This window comes from Rhinoderma darwinii, chromosome 11, assembly GCF_050947455.1.
Source record: "Rhinoderma darwinii isolate aRhiDar2 chromosome 11, aRhiDar2.hap1, whole genome shotgun sequence".
NCBI classification, from domain to species: Eukaryota; Metazoa; Chordata; class Amphibia; order Anura; family Rhinodermatidae; genus Rhinoderma; species Rhinoderma darwinii.
In genome coordinates this window covers 27,731,492-27,752,050 of record NC_134697.1, presented here as the reverse complement: position 1 = coordinate 27,752,050, position 20,559 = coordinate 27,731,492, and the positions used below count along the sequence as shown (strand labels likewise).

The following is a 20,559-nucleotide window of genomic DNA, read 5'->3' as shown; positions in this document are numbered from 1 at the left end:
AGAGCAATGGAATCCGAAACACAGATGCGAATGAGCCATTATTGTGGAGCAAAAACTTCATGGGGTTACTTTCGGCATGCTGATTCATATCTCCCCTGTTAAGATAAGCTCTGGTGGGGTCATCCCATCATCTTCCACCATAGCCACCTTTGAAGACCATTGTACTGTTTATGTATAGATCTCAACATAAACAGTTGAGTAACTTTTTAAATTCATTGCATTATTTTTCTTGTACTGGTCCAGCATTACAGCCTGTATTATAGTCCAGGGCTGCATAAAAAATTCTGGTGGTCGTCACTTGAAACAGTCAACAAGCTTGTTGTCAGACATCCTTAATAGCTTAGCTGAGCTACTATGATGAAGGGGGCAGTTTGTTTTTCTTACATCAGATTACTGTACAAATCCCAAAATTCAAATCTGAATAGCACAATCTGTGCAGATATTGTGCCAGGAGGGAACAGCTCAAGATTTCAGCTCTGAAGCCTGCCGAATTGTGAATGCATGTCTGAACTATAATACAGGGTGCTGTTCAAACGTGGACAATCTCTTTAAAGATATTGGAAGTTGTCTCACATCTTACCTTGTTTGTAAAACACCTCTGTACTTTGAAGCTGACACTATCTGCAATAACCTCACCGCTTTCAAGAACAAGGTACACCAGAACTTTAGCCAGGGGAGCAGTGTTAACATTTACGGGAAGAGTAAATGTAAACTGTCCTAGTGATTCTATAGGAAATAGAAATAAGATGTGATTAAGGCCTCGTTCACATCAGTCTCGGGTTCCGTTTGGGGTTTCAGTTCATCCATTCCGTCAGAGGAACAGATGAACGGAAAGCAAAACGGTAACCAAATGTTAATGCTTCCATTGCAAATGGTTTCCTATTATTTCCATTCCGTAAGGTTTCCTTTTTTTTTTTCATGAAAACATTAGCGTAGTCGACTATGCTATTGTTCCCGCGAAAAAACCGGAAACCTTAAGGAATGGAAACAAATGGGAAACCATTTGCAATGGAAGCATTACCATGTGGTTTCCGTTTGGCTTTCCGTTCATCTGTTCCTCTGACGGAATGGATGAACGGAATCCCCAAACAGAACCCGACGCTGATGTGAACGAGGCCTAAGCCTTTTATTAATACACTTTCCAAACACAGCAGTTTGTCCTGGACGGTGGTTTTTGTAGGAGCCCAAGGACCCCATTTCAGACTAGGGCGCAGTGACTTTTCATCTATAGCAGCCATGTGACATAGTCACAGCACGACCATATGTCACTATAGATTATCGTACGGTACCTTGATTTGATGTCAATTTCACCTCTTGCTTTCCAAAGTTGACAATTCCTCCTTTTGCCATCACCTGTACATATAAAAGATGACAAATATAATATACAGCAAATCCAAACATAAGTCAATGCATGTAGAGCATCAATATAGCTTGCTATGTGGATGTGGGGGAGTAAGCAAGGACAATGACCAAGATCTCAGCTTGGAGACCACTAGAAGGTTATACTCTACAATCTACAGATTCTACAATATGTGCTGACAATGTTAAACTACATAAAAGAGAATTATTAACTCTTTCCTGACATCCGTCGTGTATATATACGGGAGAGGCCGGGAGGGAAACTATGGAGCGGACTCACAGCCTGAGCCCACTCCATAACTTAAACGTGTCTGCTGTATTTTACAGCCGACACTTCACTACAACAAGCAGTATCCCGCTAGTTTAACCCTCTAGATGCCATGGTCAATTTCGACTGCAGCATCTAAGCCTATAATAAGAGGTTGACGGCCCCCTCTCCGATGGGAGCGGGGTACCCTCTCTATGATGACCATATGCCTTAATAGGGTATATGGACAAGGGTTGTCTTCATGAGACAACCCCTTTAACTTTGGATAATCTCTTTTTGTTATAAGGGTCTCGAGAGAAGATGAAGAGGCTCATTGTAGATGCTCTCCACACTGGATGATAGAATGAGGGACCCCATCTATTAATTCTGAATTTCCTAATATTTGAAAATAGGTTTTCTAAACCAGACACACACTTTACCAGCAATGGATAAAACACCTACCAGGTGGTGAAACACAACGCCAGGGACATCTCCAACCCCTTGTGGAGTCAGAGCATAGAATACTGTAAGTGTCTTATCATTTCCACAGGGTAGAGTCCTGTATAGGGGCTGGATCTTTATATAACTCTCAGTCCGGGAATAGAAATGTTGAACGCTACGTAAAGCCTCCTCATGAATTGGAAACAATGTGTATTGACTGTAGCATTGTTCTGAAGTCTTGTAAACGGCCTATATGGATACAATAAAATATAGGTCAAAATATAAATCTTTGGCCGTAAAATATAATATATTCAAAAAGATTTTGACTGATATTTCTCACCCTCAGATTTATAGATGATCCAAATATAGGCTTGGTGTCAATAGAAAAATCTGCAGCTCCATCAAGCCCGGTTGTGTAGGTGAAATTTTTTCCATCATAACCTACAAAGATTGTCACATTCTCATTTTGAATTGGATTGCCGGAGGCATCTTCTAGGAAAACCTGCACAATATATGAGAACACCAATGATGGCTAACACTAGGGTTTATGTTTTTTGGGGCAGAGCCCCAAGTGCCAGCCTGTCATTGCTCTGGAACACAAAATGGCATAAATCAAATCTGCTCCAGACATCATCCCATCTCACCTGCCCATATAATGGAATGCCCCTCTTAAAGTGGGAATCCAGCTGTCGGAATGATACTTTAGTAATAGTCTTCTTGATCTCGGATACTCCCTCTCCCGTCAGCACAACTCCTATCGGAGAGATCATGGTTTAACTTTCTTTAATGTGTTCACCACTTCTTATTTTATATTTGTCCTCTTGTTTTATCTCACCTGTCCCATCCTCTGCTATTTTCGCGCTCGCAACAATTTTCATCTCATATCCATTACGTTTTAACTGGAAAAGTTTGGTTTTGACCACTTGCGAGAAACACCCATTTTTATCAGCCTGAAAAAAAGGAATAAATGCTTAATAATTAGTAAGGTAACCATTTCCATTAGTATATATATACTGCCAGGACAAGACTGTGACAGATCCAAACTGACGCTGACAGACCCCAGTGACATAATGGGGACCATCAGGGTTCCATTGGGCTTCTGGTATTTCTGACAGCAATAATAATGCTGCCGAATACTCTATTCTTGCTTCAAAAATAACAGAAAGCTTGATAGAAACCCCCAACTGCAAGTGTGAACAGAGCCTTATACGGATAGGTGAAAGTCATCTAAACGTCATAGTAGTAGGACTAACCTATACTGTATCTTTACTCTATACTCAATACATTTCTGGCTTTTATAGTGCACGGGTCTTCAAATATTTGCACAATAATAATTTTCCAGTGTTGTTCTCACCTCATGTGATAAGTCTTCGCAAACACTTCTTTCTTCCAAGCGACAGGAAGAATAAATGTCTGAAAACTTTCTGCAGACTTGGACATCGATTCTCCCTGCAACTGGTTTTCCATAGGTGTACCTAACGGTAAAGACATATTTTATATAAGATAATCCATCCTTTTACTTGCAATATACTGATGTATACTGGTCCGACGGAGGCTAAAAGGACACTCTTTTGGCCTCCGTTGGGCTAATGTAAGCCTTTAGACACATTTAACATGTCCGCCGGGAGCTCTCCTGGCGTACACACTAAACGAACATCTCAAATGTGATGTGAACAGCGTCTAAGAAATGTACCATATGGACGCACAAGTTTCATAAGGATGGTATTTAAATTAATGACTTTTAACTCCTTGACTTTTAGCCTTGAGGACATGGACAGTTTTTTTTTATTTTGCCTCTTTGCTTTCTGGCGTTCATAACTTTTTTTGGTTGACGTAGCTGTATGAGGCCTTGTTCTTTTGCGGGATGAGTTGTACTTTATTTATGTGCCATAGTTTAATTTTATAAAAAATGTTGCTACAGTTTTTATTTTATTTTTTACGCCGTACACCAATCATCATACATAATGTTATAAGTCTATTGTACATGTAGTTAGAGTTTGTGGGGATACCAAATATGTGTACATTAGCCTGTGTACTAATAGGGAATATGGCTAGACAGCCCCGGGGTTCTTTAATGGAAATCTGTAACAGGGCCCCCCCCTACCATTTGCCCCTTATAATACTGGTGTCTTCTTATATGGCAGAGGGGTCTTTGGGCCCCCTCAGGCACAAGGCCTTGGGTGCAGCTGCTACTATCTCTCACCCTTTGTATATTCAGTTATCCTTCAGAGAACGGTGTAAAAACATGTACATAATGTAAAGCCAAATGTAATTTGGTGCCGAGCTAAGTCATATTTCCAGTTTATTACACATCCTGACTGCCAAGTGCATTTAGCAAACACCAGCGGAGTAACCCTCTATTACACCCCAGCTGTCTTGCCGAAATAAAGCATATTATCCAGGCCTGCACTTGTGAATTACCACGATAAATATATTTACAATGGAAAGACCGTCAGATATGACTTATGCCCTTACTTGCCACATACTGTCACTTCAAGTTCTTCATCTATAATGGTAATAACTGAGGGTACTGTCACCTTCACCTCAAATTTGGGTAAAACTACAAAAAAAGAAAAAGTTAGATTCAATATGAAAAAACGACTTATGTTCATAGTGACATGTCAGAAGTTTTGATCGGTGGGGATCCAAGCACTAAGACTCCCACCGATTGCTAAAAAAAAAAAGCGTCAGAAGACTTTCTATTGAGCCTGTACACTGCCGATCAGAACTGAAGCACCAGAGCACTCACTCGAGCACTTCTGCCTCTTCATTTTAGCGATCGGTGGGGGTCTCAGTGCTCAAACCCCCACTTATCAAAACTTCTGACATGTCAATAAGTCATGTTAAAAGTTTTTTAAAAGTTTAGTTTCCCATTAAATGCTATTTCTGAAAAGAATATTCACTCAGTATTCTTTAAATGATGGTTTAGGCTGGTTTCCGGTTTAATGCATTGCATTTCAGTGTCAATAATACAGCCGCAATACCCAGACCTCCTGCGGTTCTGGTGAACACGCGGCCATACTTAGATCCAAAACTTAGATTACCATAGTGACCTGTGGTAATATAAGTTCAGTCTAGTAGAACTACAGGAGGTCGGGTATTGTAGCCATAATACGGAAAATGCGAATTACGAGCTTAATATCCAGAACTCCTATGGTTCTACTGAACCGAATTTAGATCTAAGTTTAAAATCTAAGTATGGCTGCAATACTGGCCCTTCCGTGGTCCTACTGAACTGAACTCCGATCCTACAACCCTATGGCAATATAAGTTTAGGTCAGTGGACTGTATTGCTTCCATAATATATGCAGCCACATTATGGACGTCTGAATCCGGCATTACAGGAAGACGTTATTCCACTGCAGCCATAAAGTGTTAACTAGTGCTGAAAAAAATTGCAAGAGCTGCCCATAGCCACCATTTAAAGCTCTGCGTGCACTTTCTAAACTCCTCTGGACACTCATGGATTCTATCGAAAACTGCTCCACTAGCTTTTATGCATTCAGTATGTATTAGTGGGAATAATGTTATCCATTGGTGACCTTTCTGTGCATCAATAGAATAAGAAAATCTAAGCAGAAAAATACCATATTCCTCCACAGTAAACTGATGTTCGATTAGTTTGCCGTTTTCCCGCTGAGCAACTAGTTTATATGTTCCCAATCGAGGCTCAGAGGTGAGAACGAAGGACTCTTGTGCAATTCCTTTCCTTGTCTCCACATTCAGCCATTGGGAAATACGATTTCTCTGCGGATCCTGAAAGAAGAAATCCGTTTCTAATCACATTTTTCAGAATTATTTCTTACATAACACAACGGGCACATGAGCATTAGAAACCCAGAATGTGGTGCAGTTGAGGAAATTTGAGGTTTCTAATAAAAGCCTTTTCCTGTCCATCCCCAAAAATAGATATACGTTTGACAAGTTAACATCTGGATACTTTTCTATGCTCTGTAGAATAATTTAGGCTGCTACGCAATTCCATAGTCCAAAAAATATATATGCTAAAATATTCTACTGTATGCCGTTTTTTTTTGCATACAGCTGATTTAACCTATAATTGAAACAGTTGAAGCTGGCCATACACATGAAAAAGCTTTCAGATAAATCCTTGTTTAGTCGGCAGCTGTCTTCCCTGACCTCCCCATAAACATGCACACCCGGATCTGCCAAAGTTGTTGTATTTTTATTCAATAAGGGAGAGAAGCTGCCACCGGACATTTCTGACAGCAACTTATCTCTGAATGGATCAATGGATTTGGCATGTTGAATTATCTTCCCCCGTGGGACAGTGGGTTGGCCCCCGTACACATTAGATTGCATTTGTCCACCAACATTTTTCAAATATGTATGAACTGAAAAAGAGTTATTGCCTATACTTAAAAGCATTTTTTTCAACATAGACAACCCTTTTTATATGGGATTCCCAAGACTCCCAGAAAACCAACTTTTACCAGGGGGGAATGGCCTCGCTGGCCTCAATCAATAAACGGCACATGACTGCTGCAGGAGCTTACGAGACCAGAGCCTCGGTGGTGGAGCGGGGGGCACTTCAGGGATTGATAATATCCTGACGTATACCTCTGACAGAAGGCTGTTATATATGCCACTGTGAATGGGGGCCTATGGATATGTTCAGCGTATTTGCCAGGAGCTTTCCTGGTGCATACGCCGAAAGTAATGCTGTAACGCAATGTGGATGTAAAGGATCTGCCAGGCACTGCTTCAGGGTTAACTCCCAGAATTAATCAGTCAACACCTGAGTGTACATCCCTGAGACAGACACCAGCTTCCTCCACTCAGGCTGGCAGGCTTAGGAGTGGGAGAGCCTATCGCAACCTGGCCAGACTCAGCTAGCTCCCGCCCTCGGTCTATTTAAGCCTGCTCTTCCTGTCCATCTGTGCTTGTGAATTCTTTCCTTGAGGTTTCCTGGCCCAGCTACAGCTCCTGCTACTTTTTGATCCTGCTCCATACAGACCCCGGCTTACCGACTACTCTTCTGCTTTTCGCTTTGTACCTCGCACTCTCCTGGCTTGACTCGGCTCGTTCACTACTCTGTTGCTCACGGTGTTTCCGCGAGCAACTGCCCATTTCCCTTGCTTGTATTCCCTTGTTTGTTTGTCGTGTTTGTCATGCACTTACTGAGCGCAGGGACCGCCGCCCAGTTGTACCCCGTCGTCTAGGGCGGGTCGTTGCAAGTAGGCAGGGACAGAGTGGCGGGTAGATTAGGGCTCACTTGTCCGTTTCCCTACCCCCCCCACCACTACAAATTCACAAGCCCTATACCTAGTCTACCCTGGTCCCTGACACCATTATGGAACCCCGTGAAACCCTGGCTCAGCAAATGCAGGGTCTCTCCCTACAGGTCCAGGCCCTGGCTCAGAGGGTCAACCAGCCTGATGCTACCTTGGTAGTTCCCCTCACCGCACCCCTTGAACCCCACCTCAAGTTGCCCGACCGGTTCTCAGGTGACCGGAGGGCTTTTCTCTCCTTTCGGGAGAGTTGTAAGCTTTACTTTCGCTTAAAGCCTCACCCCTCAGGTTCTGAGAGCCAGCGGGTGGGTATAATTATGTCCCGGCTCCAGGAAGGGCCCCAAGAGTGGGCCTTCTCCTTGGCTCCTGGCGCCCCTGAACTTTCCTCCGTTGATTGTTTCTTTTCTGCCCTCGGACTTATTTATGACGAGACTGACAGAACTGCCTTTGCCGAGAGTCAGCTGGTGACCTTACGTCAGGGTAAGAGACCTGTTGAGGAGTATTGCTCTGACTTTCGGAAGTGGTGCGTAGCTTCTCGGTGGAATGACCCTGCCTTAAGGTGCCAGTTTAGGTTGGGTCTGTCGAACGCCCTGAAAGACCTGCTAGTTAGTTATCCCTCTTCTGACTCCTTAGACCAGGTTATGGCTTTAGTGGTACGACTTGACCGACGTCTCAGGGAACGACAACGTGAACGTTTATGTGTTTTTTCCTCCGACTCCCCCATGATGCCTCCCGAAGTCCCGTTGCTTCGTTTCTCCCCTAAAGACTCAGAAATACCTATGCAACTCGGGGCCTCCGTGTCCCCTCAACAACGTAGAGAATTCCGCAGGAAGAATGGTCTCTGCTTCTACTGTGGGGATGTCAAGCATCAAGTAAACAACTGTCCCAAGCGTAAGAATGATGCCAGAGAGCTCCCGCGTCTAAGTGATCATCGGGGAGGTCACTTGGGCGCACAGGTATTTCCCGTAAATATGAAACGTACTAAGATATTGCTTCCCTTTCAGGTCTCTTTTGGTGGTAGGTCTGCTACCGGCAGTGCCTTCGTGGATTCAGGGTCCTCTACTAATATCATGTCTGTGGAATTTGCTATGTCTCTCACTATGCCTCTGATTGATTTGCCTAAACCTGTTCCGGTAGTGGGTATCGACTCCACTCCTCTTGCTAATGGTTATTTTACACAGCATACCCCTGTTTTTGAACTCCTTGTTGGCTCCATGCATTTGGAGCAATGCTCTGTACTATTGATGCAGGGATTATCGTACGATTTGGTTCTAGGTCTTCCCTGGTTGCAGTTGCATAATCCTACGTTTGACTGGAATACTGGGGAGCTAACCAAATGGGGTAATGAATGTTGTACGTCATGTTTTTCTGTTAATTCTATTTCTCCCCCTAAGGAGGTGAATACGCTACCCGAGTTTGTTCAGGACTTCGCTGATGTTTTCTCTAAAGAGGCCTCCGAAGTATTACCGCCTCATAGAGAATACGATTGCGCTATCGAATTGGTACCAGGAGCTAAGCTTCCTAAGGGTAGGATATTTAACCTTTCTTGTCCCGAACGTGAAGCCATGAGGGAGTATATCCAGGAATCCCTGGCCAAGGGTTACATTCGTCCCTCTTCTTCTCCGGTAGGTGCTGGCTTCTTCTTCGTAGGGAAGAAGGATGGGGGTCTTAGGCCATGCATTGACTACCGTGGCCTGAATAAGGTCACGGTAAGGAACCAGTATCCCCTTCCTTTGATTCCTGATCTCTTTAATCAGGTTCAGGGGGCCCAATGGTTCTCTAAATTGGATCTACGGGGGGCGTATAACCTTATTCGCATCAAAGAGGGGGATGAGTGGAAGACTGCGTTTAACAAGCCCGAAGGCCATTTCGAATACCTCGTCATGCCCTTTGGGTTGTGCAATGCCCCTGCGGTCTTCCAGAACTTCATAAATGAGATTTTGAGAAATTACCTGGGGATATTTCTTGTAGTGTACCTTGATGACATATTGGTGTTTTCCAGGGACTGGTCCTCCCACATAGAGCATGTCAGGAAAGTGCTCCAGGTCCTTCGAGAAAACAAACTGTTTGCCAAAATCGAAAAATGTGTATTTGGGGTACAGGAGATACCATTTTTAGGTCAAATCCTCACTCCTCATGAATTCCGCATGGACCCTGCCAAGGTTCAGGCTGTGGCTGAATGGGTCCAACCTGCCTCCCTGAAAGCGCTACAGTGTTTTTTGGGGTTCGCTAACTATTACAGGAGATTTATTGCTAACTTCTCGGTCGTCGCTAAGCCTCTTACGGACCTCACTCGCAAGGGTGCTGATGTCCTCCATTGGCCCCCTGAGGCCGTCCAGGCTTTTGAGACCCTCAAGAAGTGCTTTATCTCGGCCCCCGTGCTGGTTCAGCCCAACCAAAGGGAGCCATTTATTGTGGAGGTTGACGCGTCCGAGGTGGGAGTGGGGGCCGTCTTGTCCCAGGGTACCAGCTCCCTCACCCATCTCCGCCCCTGTGCTTACTTTTCTAGGAAGTTTTCGCCCACGGAGTGTAACTATGATATTGGCAACCGCGAACTTTTAGCCATTAAATGGGCATTTGAAGAGTGGCGCCACTTCCTGGAGGGGGCTAGGCACCAGGTAACGGTCCTTACCGACCACAAGAATCTGGTTTTCCTAGAATCTGCCCGGAGGCTAAACCCGAGACAAGCTCGATGGGCGTTGTTTTTTACCAGATTCAATTTTTTGGTTACCTATAGGGCCGGGTCTAAAAATATTAAGGCGGATGCACTGTCGCGTAGCTTCATGGCCAGCCCTCCTTCGGAGGAAGATCCTGTTTGTATTTTGCCTCCAGGTATAGTCATTTCCTCTATCGAGTCCGATTTAGTCTCTGAAATTGCTGCTGATCAAGGTTCAGCTCCTGGGAACCTTCCTGAGAACAAGCTGTTTGTTCCCCTGCAATTCCGGCTAAGGGTACTTAGGGAAAATCACGACTCCGCACTATCTGGCCATCCAGGCATCCTGGGTACCAAACACCTCATTACCAGAAATTATTGGTGGCCTGGTTTGCCTAAAGACGTTAAGGCCTACGTCGCCGCCTGTGAGGTTTGTGCCAGGTCCAAGACTCCCAGGTCCCGACCAGCGGGCTTACTGCGTTCGTTGCCCATTCCCCAGAGACCTTGGACACATATCTCCATGGATTTTATCACCGATTTGCCTCCATCCCAAGGCAAGTCGGTGGTGTGGGTGGTGGTAGACCGCTTCAGTAAAATGTGCCACTTTGTGCCCCTCAAGAAACTACCCAACGCCAAGACGTTGGCTACCTTGTTTATCAAACACATCCTGCGTCTCCATGGGGTCCCCGTCAATATTGTTTCTGACAGAGGGGTACAATTTGTTTCATTGTTTTGGAGAGCCTTCTGTAATAAGTTGGGGATTGATCTGTCCTTCTCCTCTGCCTTCCATCCTGAAACCAATGGCCAAACGGAGAGGACTAATCAGTCTCTAGAACAATACTTAAGATGTTTTGTCTCTGACTGTCAATTTGATTGGGTTTCTTTCATTCCCCTCGCCGAATTTTCCCTTAATAACCGGGTCAGTAACTCGTCAGGGGTCTCTCCCTTTTTCTGTAATTTTGGGTTTAATCCACGGTTCTCCTCCGTTTCACCTGGTTGTTCCAACAATCCCGAGGTGGAGGTCGTTCATCGGGATCTGTGCACAGTCTGGGCCCAGGTTCAGAAGAACCTAGAGGCGTCCCAGAGCATACAGAAGGCTCAGGCCGATAGAAGACGTTCTGCTAACCCCCTGTTTGTGGTCGGGGATCTGGTGTGGTTGTCATCCAGGAACTTGCGTCTCAAGGTTCCGTCCAAAAAGTTTGCTCCCCGGTTTATTGGGCCGTATAAGGTCATTGAGGTCCTCAGTCCTGTCTCTTTCCGGCTGGAGTTACCCCCGTCTTTTCGTATACACAACGTGTTTCATGCCTCCCTCCTGAAACGCTGCTCCCCGTCCTTGGCCCCCTCGAGGAAACCTCCTGTTCCCGTCCTCACCCCTGAGGGGGTGGAATTTGAGGTGGCCAGGATCGTGGACAGCAAGATGGTCCAAGGCTCCCTCCAGTACCTGGTCCATTGGAGAGGATACGGGCCCGAGGAGAGGACTTGGGTACCCGCCCGGGATGTTCACGCTGGGGTATTGGTCAGGAGGTTCCACCTGCGTTTCCCCAGTAAGCCAGGTCCACTTAGAAAGGGTCCGGTGGCCCCTCATAAAAGGGGGGGTACTGTAAAGGATCTGCCAGGCACTGCTTCAGGGTTAACTCCCAGAATTAATCAGTCAACACCTGAGTGTACATCCCTGAGACAGACACCAGCTTCCTCCACTCAGGCTGGCAGGCTTAGGAGTGGGAGAGCCTATCGCAACCTGGCCAGACTCAGCTAGCTCCCGCCCTCGGTCTATTTAAGCCTGCTCTTCCTGTCCATCTGTGCTTGTGAATTCTTTCCTTGAGGTTTCCTGGCCCAGCTACAGCTCCTGCTACTTTTTGATCCTGCTCCATACAGACCCCGGCTTACCGACTACTCTTCTGCTTTTCGCTTTGTACCTCGCACTCTCCTGGCTTGACTCGGCTCGTTCACTACTCTGTTGCTCACGGTGTTTCCGCGAGCAACTGCCCATTTCCCTTGCTTGTATTCCCTTGTTTGTTTGTCGTGTTTGTCATGCACTTACTGAGCGCAGGGACCGCCGCCCAGTTGTACCCCGTCGTCTAGGGCGGGTCGTTGCAAGTAGGCAGGGACAGAGTGGCGGGTAGATTAGGGCTCACTTGTCCGTTTCCCTACCCCCCCCCCACCATTACAGTGGAGTAGATAATTTTTAGCTCACTATCTATCTATCTATCATCTATCTCATATCGATCTCATATCTATCTCATATCTATCTATCTATCTATCTATCTATCTATCTATCTATCTATCTATCTATCTATCTCATATCTATCTATCTATCTATCTATCTATCTATCTCATATCTATCTATCTATCTATCTATCTATCTATCTATCTATCTATCTATCTATCTATCTATCTATCTATCTATCTATCTATCTATCTATCTATCTATCTCATATCTATCTATCTATCTATCTATCTATCTATCTCATATTTATCTATCTATCTATCTATCTATCTATCTATCTATCTATCTCATATCTATCTATCTCATATCTATCTATCTCATATCTATCTATCTATCTATCTATCTATCTATCTATCTATCTATCTATCTATCTCATATCTATCTATCTATCTATCTATCTATCTATCTATCTATCTATCTATCTATCTATCTATCTATCTATCTATCTATCTATCTATCTATCTATCTATCTATCTATCTATCTATCTATCTCATATCTATCTATCTCATATCTATCTATCTCATATCTATCTATCTATCTATCTATCTATCTATCTATCTATCTATCTATCTATCTATCTATCTATCTATCTATCTATCTATCTATCTATCTATCTATCTCATATTTATCTATCTATCTATCTATCTATCTATCTATCTATCTATCTATCTATCTATCTATCTATCTATCTATCTATCTATCTATCTATCTATCTCATATCTATCTATCTCATATCTATCTATCTATCTATCTATCTATCTATCTATCTATCTATCTATCTATCTATCTATCTATCTATCTATCTATCTATCTATCTATCTATCTATCTATCTATCTCATATCTATCTATCTATCTATCTATCTATCTATCTATCTATCTATCTATCTATCTATCTATCTATCTATCTCATATCTATCTATCTATCTATCTATCTATCTATCTATCTATCTATCTATCTATCTATCTATCTATCTATCTATCTATCTATCTATCTATCTATCTATCTATCTATCTATCTATCTACCCATCTACCCATCTATCTATCTATCTATCTATCTATCTATCTATCTATCTATCTATCTATCTATCTATCTATCTATCTATCTATCTATCTATCTAATATCTATCTATCGATCTAATATCTATCTATCTATCTACTATCTATCTATCTATCTATCTATCTATCTATCTATCTATCTATCTATCTATCTATCTATCTATCTATCTATCTATCTATCTATCTATCTATCTATCTATCTATCTATCTATCTATCTATCTATCTATCTATCTATCTACCCATCTATCTATCTACCCATCTATCTATCTACCCATCTATCTATCTATCTATCTATCTATCTATCTATCTATCTATCTATCTATCTATCTATCTATCTATCTATCTATCTATCTATCTATCTATCTATCTATCTATCTATGAAAAAGACATACTGTATATCTACATATAATACAGCATTATTTTGTACTATTTTATGAAATTACTTGTTTCTAACTATTATTTACAGTATTTATTATAAAGTCTGTCAAGAATGCTCAACAAGACACTAATAACAATGTATAATTATAAACTACTTACCTCAGCATATATCACAGGGAACTGAAAGAAAAAGCAAGAAATACATTAAAACATTTTCTTTTTTGTTTATTTTCTTTCACTTTTTACTTGTTTTGTCTGGTGTGAGCAATGGTTATGTTTTGTTATGATTCTATTTATTTGATAATAACACATATACCCATCGACCACAAGATTATTTATAAATTATTTGTACATTTTTAGTTGTTTCATAATAAGTATACATTTATGTTTTGATCTAAATAACCACATGTTCCCTCTGGCTACATTTACACGAGTGTGTCCGATTTGTGTGCTCAAATAACGGACCGTATTTCCTACATTTCATGTCCGTGAGCCATCAGTGTGCTTTGCATGTGGCATCCGTTTTTCACGTCCGTGGTTACCCTCTGCAAACACTTCCTTTTTTAAATGTTTTATAACTGTCTAATTTTTTTTACCAACGGATGCGTGAAACACGGACAGCACGCGGATGTCGTCCATGTGCCCACCGTCTTTTTCAAGCGCCCATAGATTTCAATGGGCGACAACGTCCCCAAAACGCACCAATATAGGACATGCAGTGTTTTTCACGCAACTGAATGTCACGCATGTCTGAATAACCCATTGAAATGAATGGGTCTGCGTGCTGTCCGTTATTTCAACGGACAGCACACGGACGCGGAACATGCTCATCTGAATGAGCCCGAACACTTCATTCACACCTGCATCGATGTGTAATCTCTGGAGCCTCCAACGCAGATGAGAACGAGGCCTTAATCTGATACATTATCTCATAAGTTTTTAATATCACATATGAAGATATCATGCTATGGTTGGAGACATTTTTCATTGATCATAGAAATTATTATTTATTTACAATACATTTTTTAGTTTATAAATCATTTTAAAGCAGATTTATCAGATCTCCTATCTGAGGGAAGCATAAGACAGAGGGGGCGCTGCTGAGCTTGGGGATATATTTTTCTATGGTTGGATTCAGTATTTTTATGCAAAAACTTTACATTTGGCAAGGACTTATAGAAAGCCTGTGAGTCTTGTTATCTCCCCGCCGACACAGTGATTGACCGTTTCGACTATACTAATTCATAGAGGAGAAATTTTCTATCACCTTGTAAGGGCTGGGAAACAGGACTCACAGGCTTTTTATATGAGTCCTGGCAGCAATTGAACAACTTTTCACATGAGTAAAATCGTAGAAAATTATTTATCCCCGAGCTCAGCATCTCCTCCTCTACAGTATTATAGGCTGCACTTAGATAGGGAAGTATAGGAGACCTGAGAGATACGCTTCAAAGGCCTCGGACATCTTTGACAGGGAAAAAGTATTTTTACATATGTTAGTGATTATATGGAGTAAGAAACGTTGCACTAAGTTTCAGGCTGCATTCGTCATTCTTTCATTCATTTTCAGACCCCCCTTCACTAGCTGTCATGTATCAGCACAGCTTCATTTCTGTACTGATTTATTTTTCTAATACAGCACCTGTGTTTTCTTCTCTCTAGTGTACACACACTTACACTGCCTGTGTGATCAGATTCTGCCATGGGTTCTCTCCTCTCCCTCTACACTGATGCTGCCTGTGTGATCGCTGCCCCTTCTCCCTGCAGATTCTGCCATGGGTTCTCTCCTCTCCCCCTACACTGATGATGCCTGTGTGATCGCTGCCCCTTCTCCCTGAAGATTCTGCCATGGGTTCTCTCCTCTCCCTCTACACTGATGCTGCTTGTTTGATCGCTCCCCCTTCCCACTGCAGGTTCTCCGTTGGCTATTCTCCTCTCCCTTTATTGATGATGGCTTTGTGATCTCTCCTCCTTCCCTGTAGAGTCTGCTTTGTACAACCTCCTACCCTGCCTGCTGTTTTTTCTGAGAGAAGGGAGGGGAAGAGCAAAAAGAAAGATTACACTAGCAACTGAGATGGGGACCTGCGTCAGAAGACGCACCACAGCAGCTATGTAAAGGAACTGCACAGAAGAGACACTCCAGCAGCAAAATGATGGGAAACTGAAGCAAATTAACAATAAATAAAAAAAAGGTGTCCATTGCCTTTAAATACTACACATGGAAATCTTCAACTTACCTTGTCAAAAACAGCATGAAATGTTTCATCCAAGGCAGCTATACGAAACTGGACTACACAAAATGAAAAATATAGATGTGCAGTCAATAACATGAGAAAAAAAAGGCACAAACATAACATAGCACACACATAACAGTAACACAACTACATATTGTAGGAATAAATAAGAAATAAAAATATTTACAATAGTACCAAAATCAGGGGGAAGAGGGAAATCTATTAAACTTTATTATTTGAATTAAACACAGGAATCAGGAATCGTACCACCTATCAATGAAGACACCATTATATACTGTATACTGCACACAGAGTGCCTACGGGTCTGTAATACGGGCCCATAAAGACTCTGTGGGCCTCCATACAGGGTCCGTGCACGCACCTCTTCTGTGTGCATGAGGCCTTACAGTTAAAGTACCAATGACCAGACTAAAGCTTGGGTATAGCTAAGTCCTTATTTCCTCCAGATATCAGTCTTTCAGATGTTTGGGCAGATGTATTATTACTGCCTTAAATTTAGACGGCTTACAACTGGACAAGATGCGCCAAATTTATCACAGTAGCTTGTGCTGTATGATAAATTTGTCGCATCTTTAGACAATTTTGAATACGTTTTTCCCACCCTCTTGGTTGGCTTACTTTAGACGAAACTTTATTGTGCACCCTTTTCCTCGAAGCCACGCCCCCTTGTTGAGCGAGTCACAAAAAAAGTGTCTAAAACAGTTAATAAGTGTGGCGTACGGCTTGTGAACCAGAATTATGGCTCAATTTAAATAGTAAATCTGCCCTATCGTTCTCTGTTGTTGAATTCAGCTATTTCATAGTTGTATTTGGATATCCACTTTTATACCTCCCACGTGACTTTTCCCCATTTTCCAGAAGCGATTCTGCCTAAATATAACCCAGTATTTCTGCATTTATTGTGTTGTTGTACATAGTATATACTGTACTATGATAGTGCAAGGCTAAAAGGGCCATAGTGCAGTCTATTTATTTCTTGGTGACAAGGATTAACCCAACGACATACTGTAGTTGATCTGATGACACACACCTCTTTGTGATTTGCTACAAGAAGAGCTCTGGACTAGTCTAAAAATATTTTTTAGGACTTTTTATCTGTTTTGCATCACTGTGTCAGAAATTTGTTAAAAAAAATTGTTTCATAAAATTAAAAACTCTGACCTATCTGTCCAGGCTTGTAGATGGGTTTGTCAGTTTGGATAAACACCAGGTTTTCTAGAGGTCTGATAAGAACACTTCTCTTTGTCTTGAAGTGTAGCGAGTTACCCTCAGCATCTAGAGTGATGTATCCCACGTTTGCTTCGACAGAGGCAGGTGTCTATAAAATATTTTATTGTAGTTATAATTGTTAACAGTCATTTATTAACCAATCACTCATTACTCATAGTCCGGAGCTGCGCTCTCAGTTCTATTGGTCACCATTAAAAACAGTGATCAAGCTTCTTGTTAGACACATCACTGAGAGTTTAGCTGAGCTCATCCCTGAATTGGATAACTGTACAGTGCTTGATGCGAAAATAACACTTTCTGGAATTCAAATCGTTAGAGAACGGTATGTGCAAAATTTTAAATTAGCACTGAAGGCTGGGATATTACAGCTGTGAAGCCTCCAGAATTGTGAATGCAGCTCTGGATTATAATTGTCTGTAACTCAGTTCAATATAAGTAATATAATGGATATACAAAATTAGTCAATTTTTTATATAGACTTATTTTTATATGTAAACCGTAAATTGTGTGTCAATGTTAAAATGTATCAATCAACTATAAAAAGGTAGCAGATTTTTTTCTTTTAAAACAATATATTTAAAGAGAACCAGTCAGCTCTCCTGGCATGTCTGTTTTAGTCAATACCAGTATTCCCCATAAAACAATAATTCTGGAGCAACTTCTCTTAGTACAGATTGTACCATTCCTCTGTTATTCCTCCTACAGATGTATGAATAAATTGAGAACTGGGCGTTAAAAGTTGGGGGGTGTGCCTACCCCGCATGACACTGTCCAATCAGTGCTCACAGTCTCAGTCTGTGTCGAGACACGCCCCTTTACAAGGCTAATGATAACACCCAGTTCTCATTTTATTCATAAACTTCTAGGAGGAATAACAGAGGAACGTCACAATGTAGAGTTCAGAGTGAAGGTGCTCCAGAGTTGTTATTTTATGAAGAATATAATTATTTACTGAAACACACGTCAGGAGAAGTGACAGGTCCTTTTTAAGGAAATATGCCAACAATTCCCCAAGAACTAGTGTCATGACCTGTCACCAAATTAGATTATCTAATAGTTAAAAACGATATTGACTAAACTGCCATGCTTACTGTAAAAGTGACACAGTTGTCTTCTTCAGGTTGTGTGACGTGTTTCTCCAGTAGTGTTATGTTCTTGGTTTGTGTCTCCAGGGACACCAACACAGTAACGGACTCATTAAGATGGGACAGCTGCAGGCAGAATTTCTGATCCTGGTTGGCCTTCAAGACAGTAGGAACCAACAGCATATATTTTCTGACGAAAAAAGATCAAAAATCTTAAAGGTTACACGAAGGTTCTTTATAGATTCTGTTACAAAAAATTATTGATCATGCTGAATTTTCCTGTCTTATTTGAATAAATTCTGACAATACATTATCAGCCAGGTCTCATAGATTTCAATGGTAATGTTTCCATTGAAAATGGTTTCGGTTTGTCTCTATTCCATAAGGTTTCTGTTGTTTTGGTGGAAACAATAGCGCAGTCGACTGTGCTATTGATTTTGTCCGAAAAACGGAAACCTTACAGAACGGAGACAAACGTAAAGCATTTGCAACAGAAACATTACCTCTGAAATCAATGGTAATGCAAACGGAAGCTACGGTTTCCGTTTGGTTTGCGTTCATGGGTGATAGAAAGGTCTGACGGAAGCCATCAATGGAACCCTGACGCTGATGTGAACACACCCGTACTGTATCAATAATACAGTCAATCATAAGGCGGTTTGCAGAGAACTGCATCACTGATTTCTAGCGTGTCCAAGAGTGTTGCAAGACACAAAGCAAATGTCCTCCCTCTCACACAAAAAAATTATCTATATACATATACAGTTATTAAATCATACCACTATACCGGATGAAATATTACCTGCATACTATTACTGAACGCAATTCACTATTATAAGACCAATATTACCACTAATAACACAATATAAGGTCCAAATAATACCGCCACACCATAATCATATAATGACTGAATAATACCCCCATACTAATACTGAATACCACAACACCATAACCACATAGTGACTGACTAATACCCCCATACTGATAATGAATAATACCCCCACGCCATAACCATATACTGACTAAATAATACCCCCATACTGTTACTAAATAATACCCCAACACCATAATCACATAATGACTAATACCCCCATACTGTTACTGAATAAAAAAACACTATACAAAGACCAATATTACCACCATATAGTGACCATATAGTGGTAGATGACAGTTATACACAGGAGCTCTGCAGACCATATAAGTGATTACAGCACATTTATTTCTAATGACTCACAGGTGATGTTTTCTATGATTAGAGTCATTCACTTTCCCTTTTTTTCTGCATTCGGCCCATACTACTGTGATGACTTATTCCAGCCAGGACTCGTCTCTGCAGAATTTAACACACAGATATGTTGGTTTCCCGCTTTTCAAGCATAGTCCCCAACTATACCCCATCCTCTAAACAAACTCATAAACAACAGTGCCCCAGATGGTAATAATGACCCCCTCAGTGCTCGTCACAATTAAAGTGCCCCTCAGTAACCGTGCCTCCTTTGTGCCCCCACAGCAGTAATGCCCCCTGTAGATAGCGCCACACACAGCCCACTGTGGATAGCGCCACACACAGCCCCCCTGTAGATAGCGCCATAGTCCTCCACCCTTTATATATAGTGCCACACTACCGCCCCTTAGTAGATAGTGCCACACACCCCCCTTAGTAGATAGTGCCACACAGCCCCTCTTGTATATAGTGCCACACAGTCCCCGCTCCCTTGTATATAGCGCCACACAGCGCCCCTCCCTTGTATATATAGTGCCACACAGCGCCCCTCTCTTGTGTATATATAGTGCCACACAGCCCCCTCCCTTGTATATAGTACCACAATGCCCTCCCCTTGTATAGAGTGCCACACAGCCCCCCTTGTATATAGTGCCACACAGCCCCCTCCCTTGTATATAGTGCCACGCAGCACTCCCCCCTTGTATATAGTGCTACACAGCTCCCTCTCCCCTGTACATAGTGCTACACAGCCCCCCTCCTTTGTATATAGTGGCACACAGAACCCCCTTGTATATAGTGCTACATAGCACCCTCTCCAGTGTATATAGTGCTACACAGCCCCATCCCTTGTATATAGTGTCACACAGAATCCCCACTTGTATATAGTGCCACACAGCATCCCCTTGTATATAATGCTACACAGCTCCCTCTCCCTTTTACATAGTGCTACACAGCCCCCTCCCTTGTATATAGTGCTACACAGAAACCCCCTTGTATCTAGTGCTACACAGCTCCCTCTCCCTTGTATATAGTGCTACACGGCTCCCCCCTTGTATATAGTGCCATACAGAACCCCCCTTTTATATAGTGCTACACAGCTCCCTCTCCATTGTATATAGTGCCACACAGAACCTCCCTTGTATATAGT

The 20,559-nt window shown here is 42.3% G+C and overlaps 1 protein-coding gene across 1 annotated transcript in view; it reads right to left on the bottom strand.

Annotated features, from left to right (window-relative positions):
- The window catches only part of A2M (alpha-2-macroglobulin), a 73,281-nt gene that overhangs the window by 28,301 nt on the left and 24,421 nt on the right, over window positions 1-20,559 (bottom strand). The window contains exons 2-14 of the mRNA XM_075843205.1: window positions 18,194-18,377; window positions 17,034-17,190; window positions 15,855-15,907; window positions 13,777-13,797; window positions 5,635-5,803; window positions 4,523-4,607; window positions 3,402-3,522; window positions 2,883-2,997; window positions 2,692-2,801; window positions 2,388-2,549; window positions 2,069-2,296; window positions 1,290-1,353; window positions 581-726 (exon numbers count right to left, since the gene is read on the bottom strand). Of these exons, the coding sequence (XP_075699320.1) occupies window positions 581-726; window positions 1,290-1,353; window positions 2,069-2,296; window positions 2,388-2,549; window positions 2,692-2,801; window positions 2,883-2,997; window positions 3,402-3,522; window positions 4,523-4,607; window positions 5,635-5,803; window positions 13,777-13,797; window positions 15,855-15,907; window positions 17,034-17,190; window positions 18,194-18,377 (1,615 nt within the window). The remainder of the gene's footprint in view (window positions 1-580; window positions 727-1,289; window positions 1,354-2,068; window positions 2,297-2,387; window positions 2,550-2,691; window positions 2,802-2,882; window positions 2,998-3,401; window positions 3,523-4,522; window positions 4,608-5,634; window positions 5,804-13,776; window positions 13,798-15,854; window positions 15,908-17,033; window positions 17,191-18,193; window positions 18,378-20,559) is intronic.